Genomic DNA, 13,209 nt, shown 5'->3' on the forward strand with positions numbered 1-13,209 from the left:
CCCACATACCATCCATCCTATATAAGCCTCCCCTGCTGTCCCCTGCTTGTGTGCCATTCCATGTGCTCCAGAGAGGTGTAAGTGGGTTGTAGCTGAGCACAGAAAGGAGAGCATTACAGGTGTTACATTATCTCTTTAAAACACGCTAATTAACATAATATTGAATGATTTTAATTTGTTGGCAGACATGTTACTGTTTTTTACACTAGAAAGAATCCTTCTAATGTAAGTCCGCTTAGCCTTAACCAGAACAGTTTGACAGGGAGCATGAGCCACGTGTAACTTACAAAGCATCAGGGAGACCACTTGAATTGAAAAACCCACAAAGGGGAAGATACCTAAGCTGAAAACTCATACTCAGTTCATGGTTTGATATCTACCCCTCACATTTGCATAGCAGTCCTTCTAGAGAGGGAGATTTGCCTTTCCCCTACCTTTCTGGAGTTACCATTTTTGATGCTTACTAGAAGTATGCATGCAGCATGACTGGTTAGTTTACTGACCTGTTCAACAATGACAGTGCTGTACATTTAAGGGACCCTTTTTCTTTTCACCATCTTCTTTAAGAGTGTGGTTAGTGATTTGGGCATTTTCTTAAGCTGCCTATCTGTGGCATTGCCCTTTTGAACAGTTTGAACTCTACAACTGCTGTCTTTCAGATTCCTCCAAAACATTTATATCACATACAGTATTTCCAGACAAATATCTTAAGTCAGGCTTATCTTTAGTGTGAAGCTCTTACAGAACATTTACCTGTATAAAAACAGGAGATGGAAATGATCCCAGTCTGGATTTCTAAAGAAGCAGCGTATAAGGAGCTACATTTTACTTTAGAATAGAAATGCTAGTTTAATTCTTGTATTTCAACTATTCAATGTCTCGGTGCTCTAGGGAGTAGACAATAACCTTACTGAATGAGGGAAGCAGGGTTTAAGGATTTTTTTAAGGGGTATGTTTGTACGACAGTAACTATTGCAGTTATCTTTAAAAATTAAACTATGAATATGAATTACAAAACTAGCCCAGGATAACTTATCCTCAGAGCGAAATGTTTCCTTGTCTGTAGAGTAAATTAAAACAAATGCAAGTAAAATATTCAAAAACCCAAAAATCAAATAAGGAGAATAATGTGTGCAAGCAAAAAAAAGAATGGATGAAAGAACTGAATGTGAACTAAAGCTTAAGACCTAAGAACTCCGAAGTTTTTATTCATGTGACAACATCTCTGTTTAAAGAAAAATAAAAGAAATTTACATGATGAAAAGCTTCCAAGGTTCCACAGATTTTTTCATAAACAAACAAAACATTCATGAATCAGTGAACCACAGAAATTGTAAAACCCTACCAGTTTTGCAGATTGGTTTAAATTTTGAGCAAGGAAGGAGGGCACTTTTATTTCCAGTCAGATGGGCTAGGATGAATTGAACTGTCAGATTCAATGTTCTGCTCACATTGTAAGCTTAGACATTTGTATCTGGGATGGGCATTTACACAGATTGCAGTAGCTTTACATTAAGCCCAACCTTCAAAAGTTGGGCAATAAAAGATGACAGGAAATGGTGACTAGGTAATGCTGAATTTGATAAAAATGAAAGGCATACTGAAGAAATCTGAGAAAGCATTTTTGACTGTTTGAAAACTTGCAGATGAAACAGTATCCCAATTCAAGGCCTGATGATTCTGAGCCTTTTAAAGTCACCTGGAAAAATTAACTCCATCAGTTGAGGTTAGGACTTATGTTCCAGCCAGTTCAGATTGTTCTAATCCAGTTCAGATTGCTGTGTCTGCATTTTCCAGGCTCTCAAGTTAGATCTGAGGCTAACAGGATCTTCATCAGTTGTGGAGGTAGCAACAGCTGAAGGAACAGGCTGTGGCTTTTCCAGTGGATTCTGAAGTTGTGATTCTGAAATGCTAAACTCCATCATGGGCTCTTTCATTGCCACCACAGGTGCAAAAACCAGTAATGCTAATTCCAGCAATCCAGATCTTATTTCATATGCAGAAATTAACCCATAGGCAAGTAATAAAAATGCATACATCATCCCATTCAATTATTCAGCAGTTTTGCAGACATACCAGAAAAAACTAGCTTTCAATATAAAAATTGTCTATGAAACAGTCTAACTTGAATTTTTCTCCATGGATCATAATTCCACATGAGCTGCTTGATCTGTAGAAGAGGAGAGAAGAATAAATACTCCATTTCCAGCTTCCTTAATTCGCAAATTGGTTTGAAACTTAATATTCAAACCCCAGACACTTGTTCTTTGCAAAGTTACTTGGGACTGAAGAACAATTAATTCCCCCATATCTATAATGGCACTGTAATTAAGGGTTAAGATAAGGCCAGGTTCATAAAATTGCAGGAACGGGGAGGATCTTTAATGGAACTGAAAAGAGTGGGAAACAGATCTCTGTTCTCTAGGCTTCAGCATGAAGTTAAGTTACACGTGCCTGACTTGGCAAAGTGCTTCTGTGCCATTAAAATACGCAATTATTTAACGCATCCTCCATGCAAGCCTTTACATGGTGCAAGCTTACAATGAATGAGCACGAGGCTTTACCCCAGTCCAAACAGGTAAGAAGGAGATTGCAGAAGAAGGAAGACAGTCAGAAAGATTACCTTGTCTGTGTTGTACTGGCATCTTAGCTGGTGTTCCTGTTTCTTTTTCTTTCTGGAAAATACTCTGGAGCTGTTTGATTTCTTGATCATAGTCCTGCCATTCTGGAACTATACGCATTGCTGCTTGCAACTTGGGCTCTTTGGTCATTGGGTTATTACACTGCAAACAAAACACACCAACTGTTCAGACACTTAATGCATAAATAAGCTCTATTTACTGAACAGAGGAATGCTTCCCCCTAGTGGAATTAATCTGTTGTTAGTGAACACTTAGTACATGCCAGTATTTTAGCTAGAGTACAGTGTAAAGACTTCACAAATTCATGATGCCACTTCTCTAAGAAAAATACAGAATATAAAGGGGAAAAAATGAAGTACTGAAAACACTGAAGTAAAAATATAGGATGATGCACCTAGATCTGAGATTAGGAAATGCCCTAAAATTTATCACTATTTTATTGTGACATAAGAATGAGGGAGCCATACTGTACTTACTAGATCAATGGTTTTTGCTCTCTTCTTTGAGGAATCATCACACCATGTTTCACACCAAAGCCACTCCTGTGGCAGTGATTTAATTGGCACCTGGTGGATCATGTTGTTAGGCAAATCCTGTTGTGAAGAATAAGATTTAGTAGCAGTTTCCACAGGGTGCAGTGCCGGGGGAATAACTGTCCCACCAGATAGCATTGAGAAGTTTTGTGATTTCTGTAAGTAGAGAGGTTTGTTCCCCAGGACAAATGAAAAATGATGAATCAACCTTTCATTCCAACCAAAGTCCTTCAGAAAAAAAAACAAAACTGAATAATACAACTGTTAATCTTACTTTGTTGGAACTTCAGTCTAAGAGCAAACATGATTAAAGTAGTAGTAACAAACCTGTGTCAAACCTGTACTGGACCAGTTTGAAGACCATTCTTAAGTAAATAAAAGTGCCGTGTTACTTTTCCATGCATGACAGTACAAGCCGTATTTCCACGTTATCAAGTCAGTACACAGTTAAACCACTTGGAGCCAGACAGCTCAAGAAACTTTGTTTCTTCAGCAGAGCTGAAGAAACATTCAGATGCATTCTTCTTAACATTCAGCTGTGTTACATATTTACCTTGGAGTACACTGGAAAAACTGACAGTCTGAAGACACCTAAAAGGAAGCTGTTGTTTCCACCTACCATCTACGTTTGGTTCTATGCATCTGTGCCTCATTTGATGGCAGGGAGTAATGGGACTGCCACTGGCATTTGGCTTTGGTAGAAGTTTGGCCAAGACAGGAGAGGTCCTAATTTGCCATCATATCACAGTACATGCATGCATGCATACATACATACAATAAAATAAATACACACCTGATCGAGGTTAGACAGACTGTTAGGGTCCTGACTAAGACCCTGATATTGTCCTCTGAGTCGATCTCCAGCTGCTATCTTTCTGAACTTCTTCAGATCCACAACATATAGGGCACTACATGGAGATGACATAGTTAGCAGTGACATTTGACTGACGGGTAAATTACTGCAGCGCCAGTAGACCCTGAGTTTAATATGTTAAAAACAATTTGATATACTGCCAAGAGATTATCTAATATAAGGAAGGAAAGCAGTTCTAACTAAGGTCATGGCACATACGTAAAAAAAATACTCAAATCTATCTTAGCTTTGCTGTCATGCAGTCCCTTCTTCCAACACTTGTTATTAACAAATGAAGATGCCTGTTTAGTTAACACTTCAGTTCTTCATCTGTAAAAGCTGTATCATACTTAATAACTTCAGTGTCCCTAGTGCTTCCAATGGACCAGAGGCAATGGAACCTTAAAGAAGCAACAGTAAGCAAAAAGTGGTTCACTGCAGTGCTGTGGACCTCAGCTAGTTTTCTGCTAATTCTAATTCATAGCAAAAGCTTTCCACTTGCATTTTGAGGGGGGAGAACTTTTCAGTACCTGATATGGTATTTTCTTCCAGCTAAATGACTTGCCCAGTATCCTGATTTCCAGAACCTGTAGCCATCCATTTCTCTTCGACTGTCGCAGAACGGAGTATATCCATAAGGAGCACCATCTAGATTGAAATCTCTTAATTCCTTGAGATCTGTGCGCACAATCTGAAGGGAAAGGACGGTTTATTTTTATTTGTAGAAGCCTGCCAAGGGTTATTTTGAAATGCTGGTTAGGATTTAATTCAAACGGAGCAAACAGTGAAAAGAAAAATCATCTGTTACTCTTCTCTACCACCTTCTGCATTATGCATATGTAGTACAAAAACAGGGCACCAAATCCCCTGTCTCATTGGAGCTGGATCAATTAAACTGGACCTTAAAGTAATCTGATAGGAGTTTGCTTGACAGCTGAAGTGCCAAATTGTTGCTTAGCAAGCAGCAGCAGTTCTCACTATAAATGAACTCTGCTATGATCCTTTGGTTTCCTTTCTTCTTGAAAGTTTGCAAACCCTTCAGAGATGAAGGCTTTTTAATGTCTTTCTGACAGGCACTGTGGCAGTAATACTACTCTAAAAAATACCACTCTAGTGGAAGCAATCTGCATTAATATATCTTTTAAAAACAGAGCAAAAACTGGATAAATTGAGAACAGCATAGCTTGGAATTTAACCTAGGTGATACTTAAGCATAAGTTGTAATGGTTTTAACTGACATGGGATCATGATGTACATATGCCAAAATGCCAAAGGTATTTTATATTTACATGTTGATAATCCATACATCTCAATTTCATATAAGTTTTGGAAGGAATTTTTGTTGGTAGTTCTCACTGCACATGCACCTTGTACTTTCAAACCATTCACGCAGTAAGTGCAGACAAAGCCTTATAGATGTTGTTTGCTTTGCAGCAGGGCATGGCTTCATGCCCCAGGGAATTACTTTCTTGCTCCTCTGCAAGCCATTCAGATCTGGCCAAGTCAAAAGCAGGGGAGTGGGAGGAGGAGGGTGTTTGGTGACTTAGGAAAACACTGTGTGTGCTAAGTGATCTGCAGCCTGGGAGAACAGACAGAACTGGAACTGGAGAAGAGGCAGGGCAAAATCAGAATCTGTTTGGCAAACTAGCTGGAATCACAACAGCAAGTGAGTGAGGAACCAGAGAAAAAGTAAGAAACAGGCCAACAAAAACAAATTTTGTGGAAACAGGCAGGAAAAACACACATACTGAAGCATGCTATAGTTACAGAATCAACCTTCAGTCAGGCCTGTGAAATGCCCAAACTTGCAACCTTTGTAATAACACAGGAATTGTATTCAAGAATATACTATTCTTAGAGAGGGTAAAAGGAAAAAGGAAAAAGATCAAGCAATTCCACCCTCTGTGTTACCTGATCAGCATCCACAAATAAGATTTTATCAACAGCTAATGGGAAGAGCACATCTAGAAAGAGGATCTTGTAACCCCAGATGATACGCTGTTTCTCTGTTTGCTGATGAAGCCAGCGTGGCCATTTATACTGGACAAGCTCATACTGGAAATTATACTTCTCTGCCATGTATGGGATGAACTCCTGCAGAGGGAGGGGGAAAAAAGTAGCTTATCTCAGTTCTTTGTTACACTGCAGGAAAAATAAAAGTGCATTACAAGAAATAGACTTCAGTCCCACAGTAAGTCACAGAACATTAGAATGAAGAAATTAAACAGCACAAAGAATAACTACAGTTTCATGGTTACTTCAGACAGATAATGACGTAAACCCAAACTGTACAATCTATATTGATTGTAAAGCCAACTATCATGAGACAACTATTTTGGCATCCTTTCACCGCAGAATTCCTTATAAGCCATTTTATAGTGATCCATATAGATCAGTTTAAAAGAATGCATTACTCAATTTGTAGAATTCAAATACAGTAGAGATATTATTTAGAACTGTACAAATCAGTACAGGGAAATAATAAAACTAGAAAAGAATCGGGAGAAATCCTTTACTGGAACAACTTGTCCCACTGTCCGATCCGATCAGTTGACATTCACATCTGTGAGGCCTCCTCTGACAGTGGGAAAGCACACATTTAGCCAAGAGATACTGGTAGAACATGACCATTAGCAAGGGAAGGGGGTACCATGTTGCTGCATTGCCCCAAGAGCAGACACAGCACAGACCATTTTTGTAGCACAGGGACACTGCTAATTATTTCCCCTTGAGCTCAAACTGGTAAGATTCTCTAAGAAAGGCTGTTTCCTAATATTACACGTTAGAAGTTCTAAGTTCCTGAAATACACAGTTTTGACATTCATTTACTTCCGGATTACATTTTGAATTCTGCTATTTGATTCATGAGGTATCACAGATGTTAAGTACTTCCAGGTACATTCCTCTAGAGCCCGTAGCACTCTAGCATGCACCACTCACGTACTCCAGTCAGTCTGGAAAGATGGTTTTAATAACTCCCTTATGAAGCTCTCACCATACCTAGTTGGTAAGCCCTTGCTTCTCTGGTAGTTTTTTTTCCTATGCTCTTTCAACCATTATGTGTTAGATGAAAGTTTATAGCCCTGAATTTCATCTCAAAATCTACGCCATTACCATGCGAGTTAAAAAAAAGGTTCAAACTCTTTCAAGTATCGCTTTACTAGTAAGTGCTTTTCTCTTAAATATTTACCTTCAGCAGGAGCCCACTATTTCCAAAAGCTGGTTTGATGCTTTGTCAAAATAGAAGGTATGTACGCTTTCCTCTCCTATATATGTTTACATAACAGTATAATGCACAAGTCAAAACATTCTTCTTATTTACTTTTCCCGCAACAGAATAAATTTCTAATTAATAACAAACCTTGAATGTAGGCGATAAGTAGTTCTTCAGAAACCAAAACTTTAAAGGAGTCTTGGTATGTTTCAGCACAGACAACATCATTATGCTATCAAAAGAAAAAATAAAACATTTACAGGAATAGCTACCGCCTGCTAGAGATCAGCTGCTTAACAGAGTACAAATTGCTATTTTACACTAGACTAACTATAGTATGTGAGATTACTGATCTTTGTGCATGAAGAAAAAGTGGGTAGCTTCACCCTATTAGATATTGCTTAATTTTATCTAAAATATAAAATCTGTTGGTTTTCACAGTCTGTTGAGAACAGAAGTTCAGATTCTTTTCCAATGCAACTATGACTTATAATTTCTTAACAAAATATTTGTATTTCATTATTTTCTAGGGAGAAATTTCTAGGACAGCAACATGCTATCTATTAAATTAAGTCTATTTTGAATGTCTGCATAACATGCAGACAAAAGTTACTGTAATACAGCAGAGGCAAAAAAAGAGGACTTCTGAGCTTTTTTTTTTTTTAATATTCTTTCAAATTCTAACCTTTTTACTTGTGAACAGCAGTGCACATTTACCATTTGAGACCCCCAGAATATAAATTCTGAACTAACCGTAGAAATCTTTCATAAAGGTGTCCTGAAGCCACAGAGAATATATTTAATACATCATCTTTATCCTGTTTCACATCTTCATTCTTTTGTCCTCCTGTGAATCCCCTGAAAGGATGAATATGTTTGTTTAATATAGTACAACTGCATGGTTTGGTGTCCTCCTCCCCAGTCTGTGCATCACAGTCCACAAGGCAGAGCACTGCAGACACCAGCGTGGATGACCTGGTAGCTTATATGTGACCGCCTATTCAATTGAAAGATTCCTGGCTGAGATACAACTCTTGGAAACAGTGTTTTCGGACTTCCCTGAAGCACAGGTGGTAAGGGAACCTAAGCAGGGCAAAGCAGTAACCTCAGTTCTCTAGAAACAGAGGGGACCTATGAAAGACAGGGAGTTCGTGATGCACAGTTTTGATGGGTCAAGCCCTAAACTCAAGCTGTCTTAACAAATGGCTATGAAATATCACAGAACTAGCTGTGTCATCAGAAAAGCAAACAGTTTTCCAGTTTCAAGAGGCTTGCAGGTTATTATTGAATCAGCTTTACCATTTGAGAGATTCCCAAAATCCAGATTCATTTTCACTGGTACCATCACTTAGTAGATCTTCATTCATCATGTCTAGTTTTTTCTGAACCTGTGAAACATATCACTGCTTTAGTGAGTGGAACTAGATATTGGGCAAACAGCTATGGAGCGTTGTTTTGACACTGTCTCTGTTAGTATCCATTTCAGTTATGTCCAGTTAGCTGATGTGTAACCTAAGCTGTCTGGAGAAACAGCTCAGTAGTGAACTGACATTTTAAAAATAGATTCCAAAGCTGTTCTCAGATAACCAAGGGCATGTTAGTCTAAATGGTTGAAAATGCTTTGCTAAGAGGTATTTAGTGACCATCTTTGTTGGTGGAAATTAGCAGAGAAAAAAATTCAAACCAACCAGCAACCTGCCCCAAAAACACCACCACCTCAACATCACTTTCCGTTTCTAAAAACTGTTATTGGCCATTGAAACTCCCAAGAGGTTAAGTAGATGAGGCAGAAAAAAGGAAAGGCAAAAAAGGGGGAAAAAAGGAAAAAAAGAAAGGCAAGAAAACATCCCTGAATTACTCCAACACAAGTAAATCCTGTGAGGAAGCATGAGCCAGATGTGTCACAACCATCATTTACCAGTCATCCTCATTAAACTTTTCAGCTACACTGTTAAATAATAAGCAACCCTAAAAGACAGTAGATTAATAAATTGCCTTTTTTTTTTTTGAAAAAAAGGTATCCTCACCTATTCTATCAGATTGATAGATAATGTATTACCAGATGAGTAAATTTTATCTGTAACAAAATACTGGCTCAGTGGATACATGGAACGTTTATAACTACACTTTATATATAAAAACAAAACTGACTTTTTTTCTTAAGTAATAAGCATAACTGAGTCAGTAAAATTTAAGCGTAGTTGTTTCTCACATGCATCCAAAAGGAACAGCAGTTACATGTCATTCTCTCCTGCGTCAAAAGAAACAAAACCAAGTCTACAGACAATTCCCTCTATTATAAATGCTGTGATGTGAATGTTTTACAAACTGCTTCTAATGTAAGCTTGTAGGAAGGGATTATCAGGCCCTCAACAGTTCTTTTCCCCACTATTGGTCAAACAATCTTTTTTTAACTTCAGTTTTTATACTCACCTTCACTTTAATAATTTTGCTCTTGAAGTTGTTGAGAACAACAATAACTTCATTAGCTTCAGGTGGAGAGTCTGTGCCATCATGGCTGAAAATACAGTAAAACCACTTTTTTAGTTTGTGTTTTTTTTTTTTTTTGGAAAACACTGCCTTTACTAAAAAGTAGAAATATGTCCTTTATTTCTTCTACATGTTTTTCTACATACTATTAAAGCTTAGCATTGTAAGACAGGTTTGAGACATGCAACAAGATAAAGTAACAAATACATATATTTGAACACAGACTGAGTTTTGTAAAGGAATTCATTTATTTCATCTCAAATAACTTACGTTCAGTAAAAAATGCAATTTGCTGTTCAGTTCAATTACACTTTGGCAAATGAACTGTTAGATTCAGGTATTAGCATGCATATATCCAATTCAAAAGTTTCACAAGGAAAATATCAAAGTATCTCTTGTGCTGTCCTACCTGTAGATTCTATAGATATCCTCAGATCTGCCCTTTCTCAGTCTTAGAGTCCACGCGCCAGGATTGGCTTTTAACTGGAAGTAACCCTGTAAAGGGAAAAGAATATCTGCCAATTTCCAGAAAACACAAATGCAGAAAAACAGGTTTGTAAGTCATGTATTTTGACCCACTGTTTTATATCTGGAAATAGTTATTTGTAAGCTAGCTGATTAATATAACCATAAGGCCTTAAAACCCAGAGAAGTAAGCATGTATGGGTGTGGGTAACACCACAAAACTCAGAAGTTCCATTCAAAATCCTTACTTTTTTCAAAGAGAAAGATAATTATTAAAAGGTCCAGCTTAATTTTTTTAGATGACAAGAAGTCTTCAGAGTGTCTTGGTAGGAACAGCACAATTGTAAAGTTGTTTCTGCAAAAGTCTGCTTTCTTGACGGAATGAGCCAATTTCTAAACACTAGTTGGCAATTACACAGCAGTCTGCAAAAGGTTTGCCTCTAAAAACATAATTTTTATCTATTGTGAAGCTATACAGACTGGTATTTCAGCTACAGCAGGAAGTAGTAACATAGGTTATATATTACAAGATTTCTCTTCTACAAAACCTAAAAAAAAATACAATGTAAAATTCCAGTACTGCATACATTTCTTGTTGCATTTTCAGGTTCCAGATCTGAGAATTTTATTTCGTGACGTAGATTATTACACCAAAAATAAACAAAACATTTGTAGCAATGTCTCAGTGTCCCATTCAGTTTTTTACTTTGACCCCACAGGCACGCAATTCCACATATGAACCAGTCTGTGTTAAAAAAATTAAAAAGAATAAAAAATACAAAAGACATTCCTGTTCTCTTCATAGCCCTTCACAGTATAGACACTGAGGAAGAGGAGTAGCATTAATTAGAAAAAACCACCTCCATGTCATTAAGCTTTATTCCCTAGCATATTCATACACAATGGGATCATACAGAAAATAAGGGTCTTTCTACAGTTACAAATGTCACATCATTAACCTGGCTAAGCAAAGGCTTAGAGAAATAGAAAATAAATATAAGAATTTAAAAAAAAAATATTTAGAGGCAGTGGACATTTCATCGTTATTTGTTCTTCAATACATTTAGAGATTCCAAGAAATACAGCTGACAGGTTATTTCAGTTTTTCACTAGAAATGGTTAACTTCCCTTGCCACAATTTCAGATTATCACCTCTCACAGAGAACAGACACTGAAGAGAGACTGACCCCTTATGCATCTACCTTAAAGACAGCTGCAGGGCACAATCACATACTTGGATTTCAACACTTTTCCTCAACTAAGTTGAGGAATTCCCCTTCTTTCACACTTCCTTTGTTTTCTACAACATTGATCATTCCTGCTTATTGTATCCATTTGTTCTGTAGGTCTCCTGAAGAAATGGTTTACAAGTATGACACCTGTCCACCTGAAACTTACAATATCAGAGTGGATGGTCTAAGGAGTACTGTCTATGAAAAATAGAACTGCCTGACCTGTCCTGGAAAGAGTTTACCTAGAGATATTGGCATAATTTTAAGATACTCCAGAAGATCCTTCTCAGCAAGCTGAAGGAAAAGGAGTGCCTCTTTAAAAGGTAAGAGACAAACAAGTTTATTGCAGAGTTTTAGACATCAATGTGAGGAATGATGTGGTTCTGATATATTTGCAAGCAATTGTGGAGTGCAAGTAATGCCATATATCCATAGCCTACATACTAGAAGATATTTAATGGTTTAACGTAAGGAATTGTGCTGACTGGAGAACCCAAGTTATTTGTTGCCAATTTCAATCAAATGCTTACCAAGTTGGCCATAACAATGGTGTCTACCATGACAGGATTGGTTGAAGTTCCCAGTGTAAACTGGAGTCCCCGAGGTGGCTGTCCAGTAGTAATATCATAGCAGTGTCCTTCCAAAAGTAGATACTCCAATTCATATTCTGCAGCAACAATGTTATCCACCTGTAAGGAGAAGATATTGCTGAATTTAGCATTAGCTCTAGAGTGCAATTCTTTTTCAGTGATTCAGTTACTATCTAAAATAGCCATAGTAATCAACTAGCACTTTACCCGAGTATTTCTATTAGACAAATACCTAGAAAACCTTAAAAAGCTTGGTTCCATTGAAGCAAAAAATTTCATGACATGTATTGTTAAGACTGTCCTTTATCAAAACTCTCTTAATCTTAACTGGTAAGATGCTAGGATAACAAAAGTGAAGGACTGTTGCTCTATTTCACAACTCTTTTCACAGTTATTGTAGGATTTAGTCAAATGAGTGATCGATCTCACAAGAAGCCTGTTGACAGGCTTCAGAACTTTGAACCGAAATCTCTATAAAGCTAATCTAATCTAACATCATCTGAAACAAATGTTTTATTTTGCTCCACGTTACTCCTGCAATGTGCTAAGGGTACTGTCAGAAAGACCGATTCCTTTCTTCTACACTAAACAAAAAGTGCCAATAAAAAATAATAAAAAAGTACTTGTTAAGTTGAACAAATCACTTCAGGCATACGGAATCACAGAATATCCCGAGTTGGAAGGGCCCCACAAGGATCATCGAGTCCAACTCCTGGCACCACACAGGTCTACCCAAAAATTCAGACCATGTGACTAAGTGCACAGTCCAAATGCTTCTTAAACTCCAACAGGCTTGGTGCCGTAACCGTGTCCCTGGGGAGCCTGTTCGAGACAACCCTCTCAGTGAAGAGCCTCTTCCTGACGTCCAGCCTGGGGGACCCCATTAGTGACTGGCCGCCAGCCTGATGCGGCCCCATTTACCACAACCCTTTGAGCCCTGCCCATCAGCCAATTGCTCACCCATCATATGATGTTTCTGTTTAGCTGTATGCTGGACATTTTGTCCAGTAGGATCCTATGGGAAACTGTGTCAAAAGCTTTACTGAAATCCAAGATCATATCAGCTGGTTTCCTTTGATCAACTAGATGGGCGATCTTATCTCCCTACCAGGCTAAATTCATATTTACCCTGAGGACGCTACGTAGGCAAAATATTAGTCTAATCTCACAAAGCATCTTCTCTCATTGCA

General features: G+C 37.8%; 1 protein-coding gene across 4 annotated transcripts in view; it reads right to left on the minus strand.

The window, feature by feature from the left end:
* Positions 1–1,180: 1,180 nt before the first annotated feature.
* The window catches only part of UGGT1 (UDP-glucose glycoprotein glucosyltransferase 1), a 44,143-nt gene continuing 32,114 nt past the window's right edge, over positions 1,181–13,209 (minus strand). For all 4 annotated transcript variants that reach the window (XM_035544417.2, XM_035544415.2, XM_035544414.2 and 1 more), the window contains 12 exons: positions 11,960–12,118; positions 10,142–10,227; positions 9,676–9,760; positions 8,542–8,630; positions 7,996–8,100; positions 7,390–7,474; positions 5,940–6,122; positions 4,559–4,719; positions 3,969–4,083; positions 3,119–3,235; positions 2,624–2,783; positions 1,181–2,170 (listed from right to left, as the gene is read on the minus strand). In XM_035544417.2, coding sequence (XP_035400310.1) covers positions 2,145–2,170; positions 2,624–2,783; positions 3,119–3,235; positions 3,969–4,083; positions 4,559–4,719; positions 5,940–6,122; positions 7,390–7,474; positions 7,996–8,100; positions 8,542–8,630; positions 9,676–9,760; positions 10,142–10,227; positions 11,960–12,118 — 1,371 coding nt within the window. In that variant the 3' untranslated portion in view covers positions 1,181–2,144. The remainder of the gene's footprint in view (positions 2,171–2,623; positions 2,784–3,118; positions 3,236–3,968; positions 4,084–4,558; positions 4,720–5,939; positions 6,123–7,389; positions 7,475–7,995; positions 8,101–8,541; positions 8,631–9,675; positions 9,761–10,141; positions 10,228–11,959; positions 12,119–13,209) is intronic.

This window comes from Cygnus atratus, chromosome 9, assembly GCF_013377495.2.
Source record: "Cygnus atratus isolate AKBS03 ecotype Queensland, Australia chromosome 9, CAtr_DNAZoo_HiC_assembly, whole genome shotgun sequence".
NCBI lineage: Eukaryota > Metazoa > Chordata > Aves > Anseriformes > Anatidae > Cygnus > Cygnus atratus.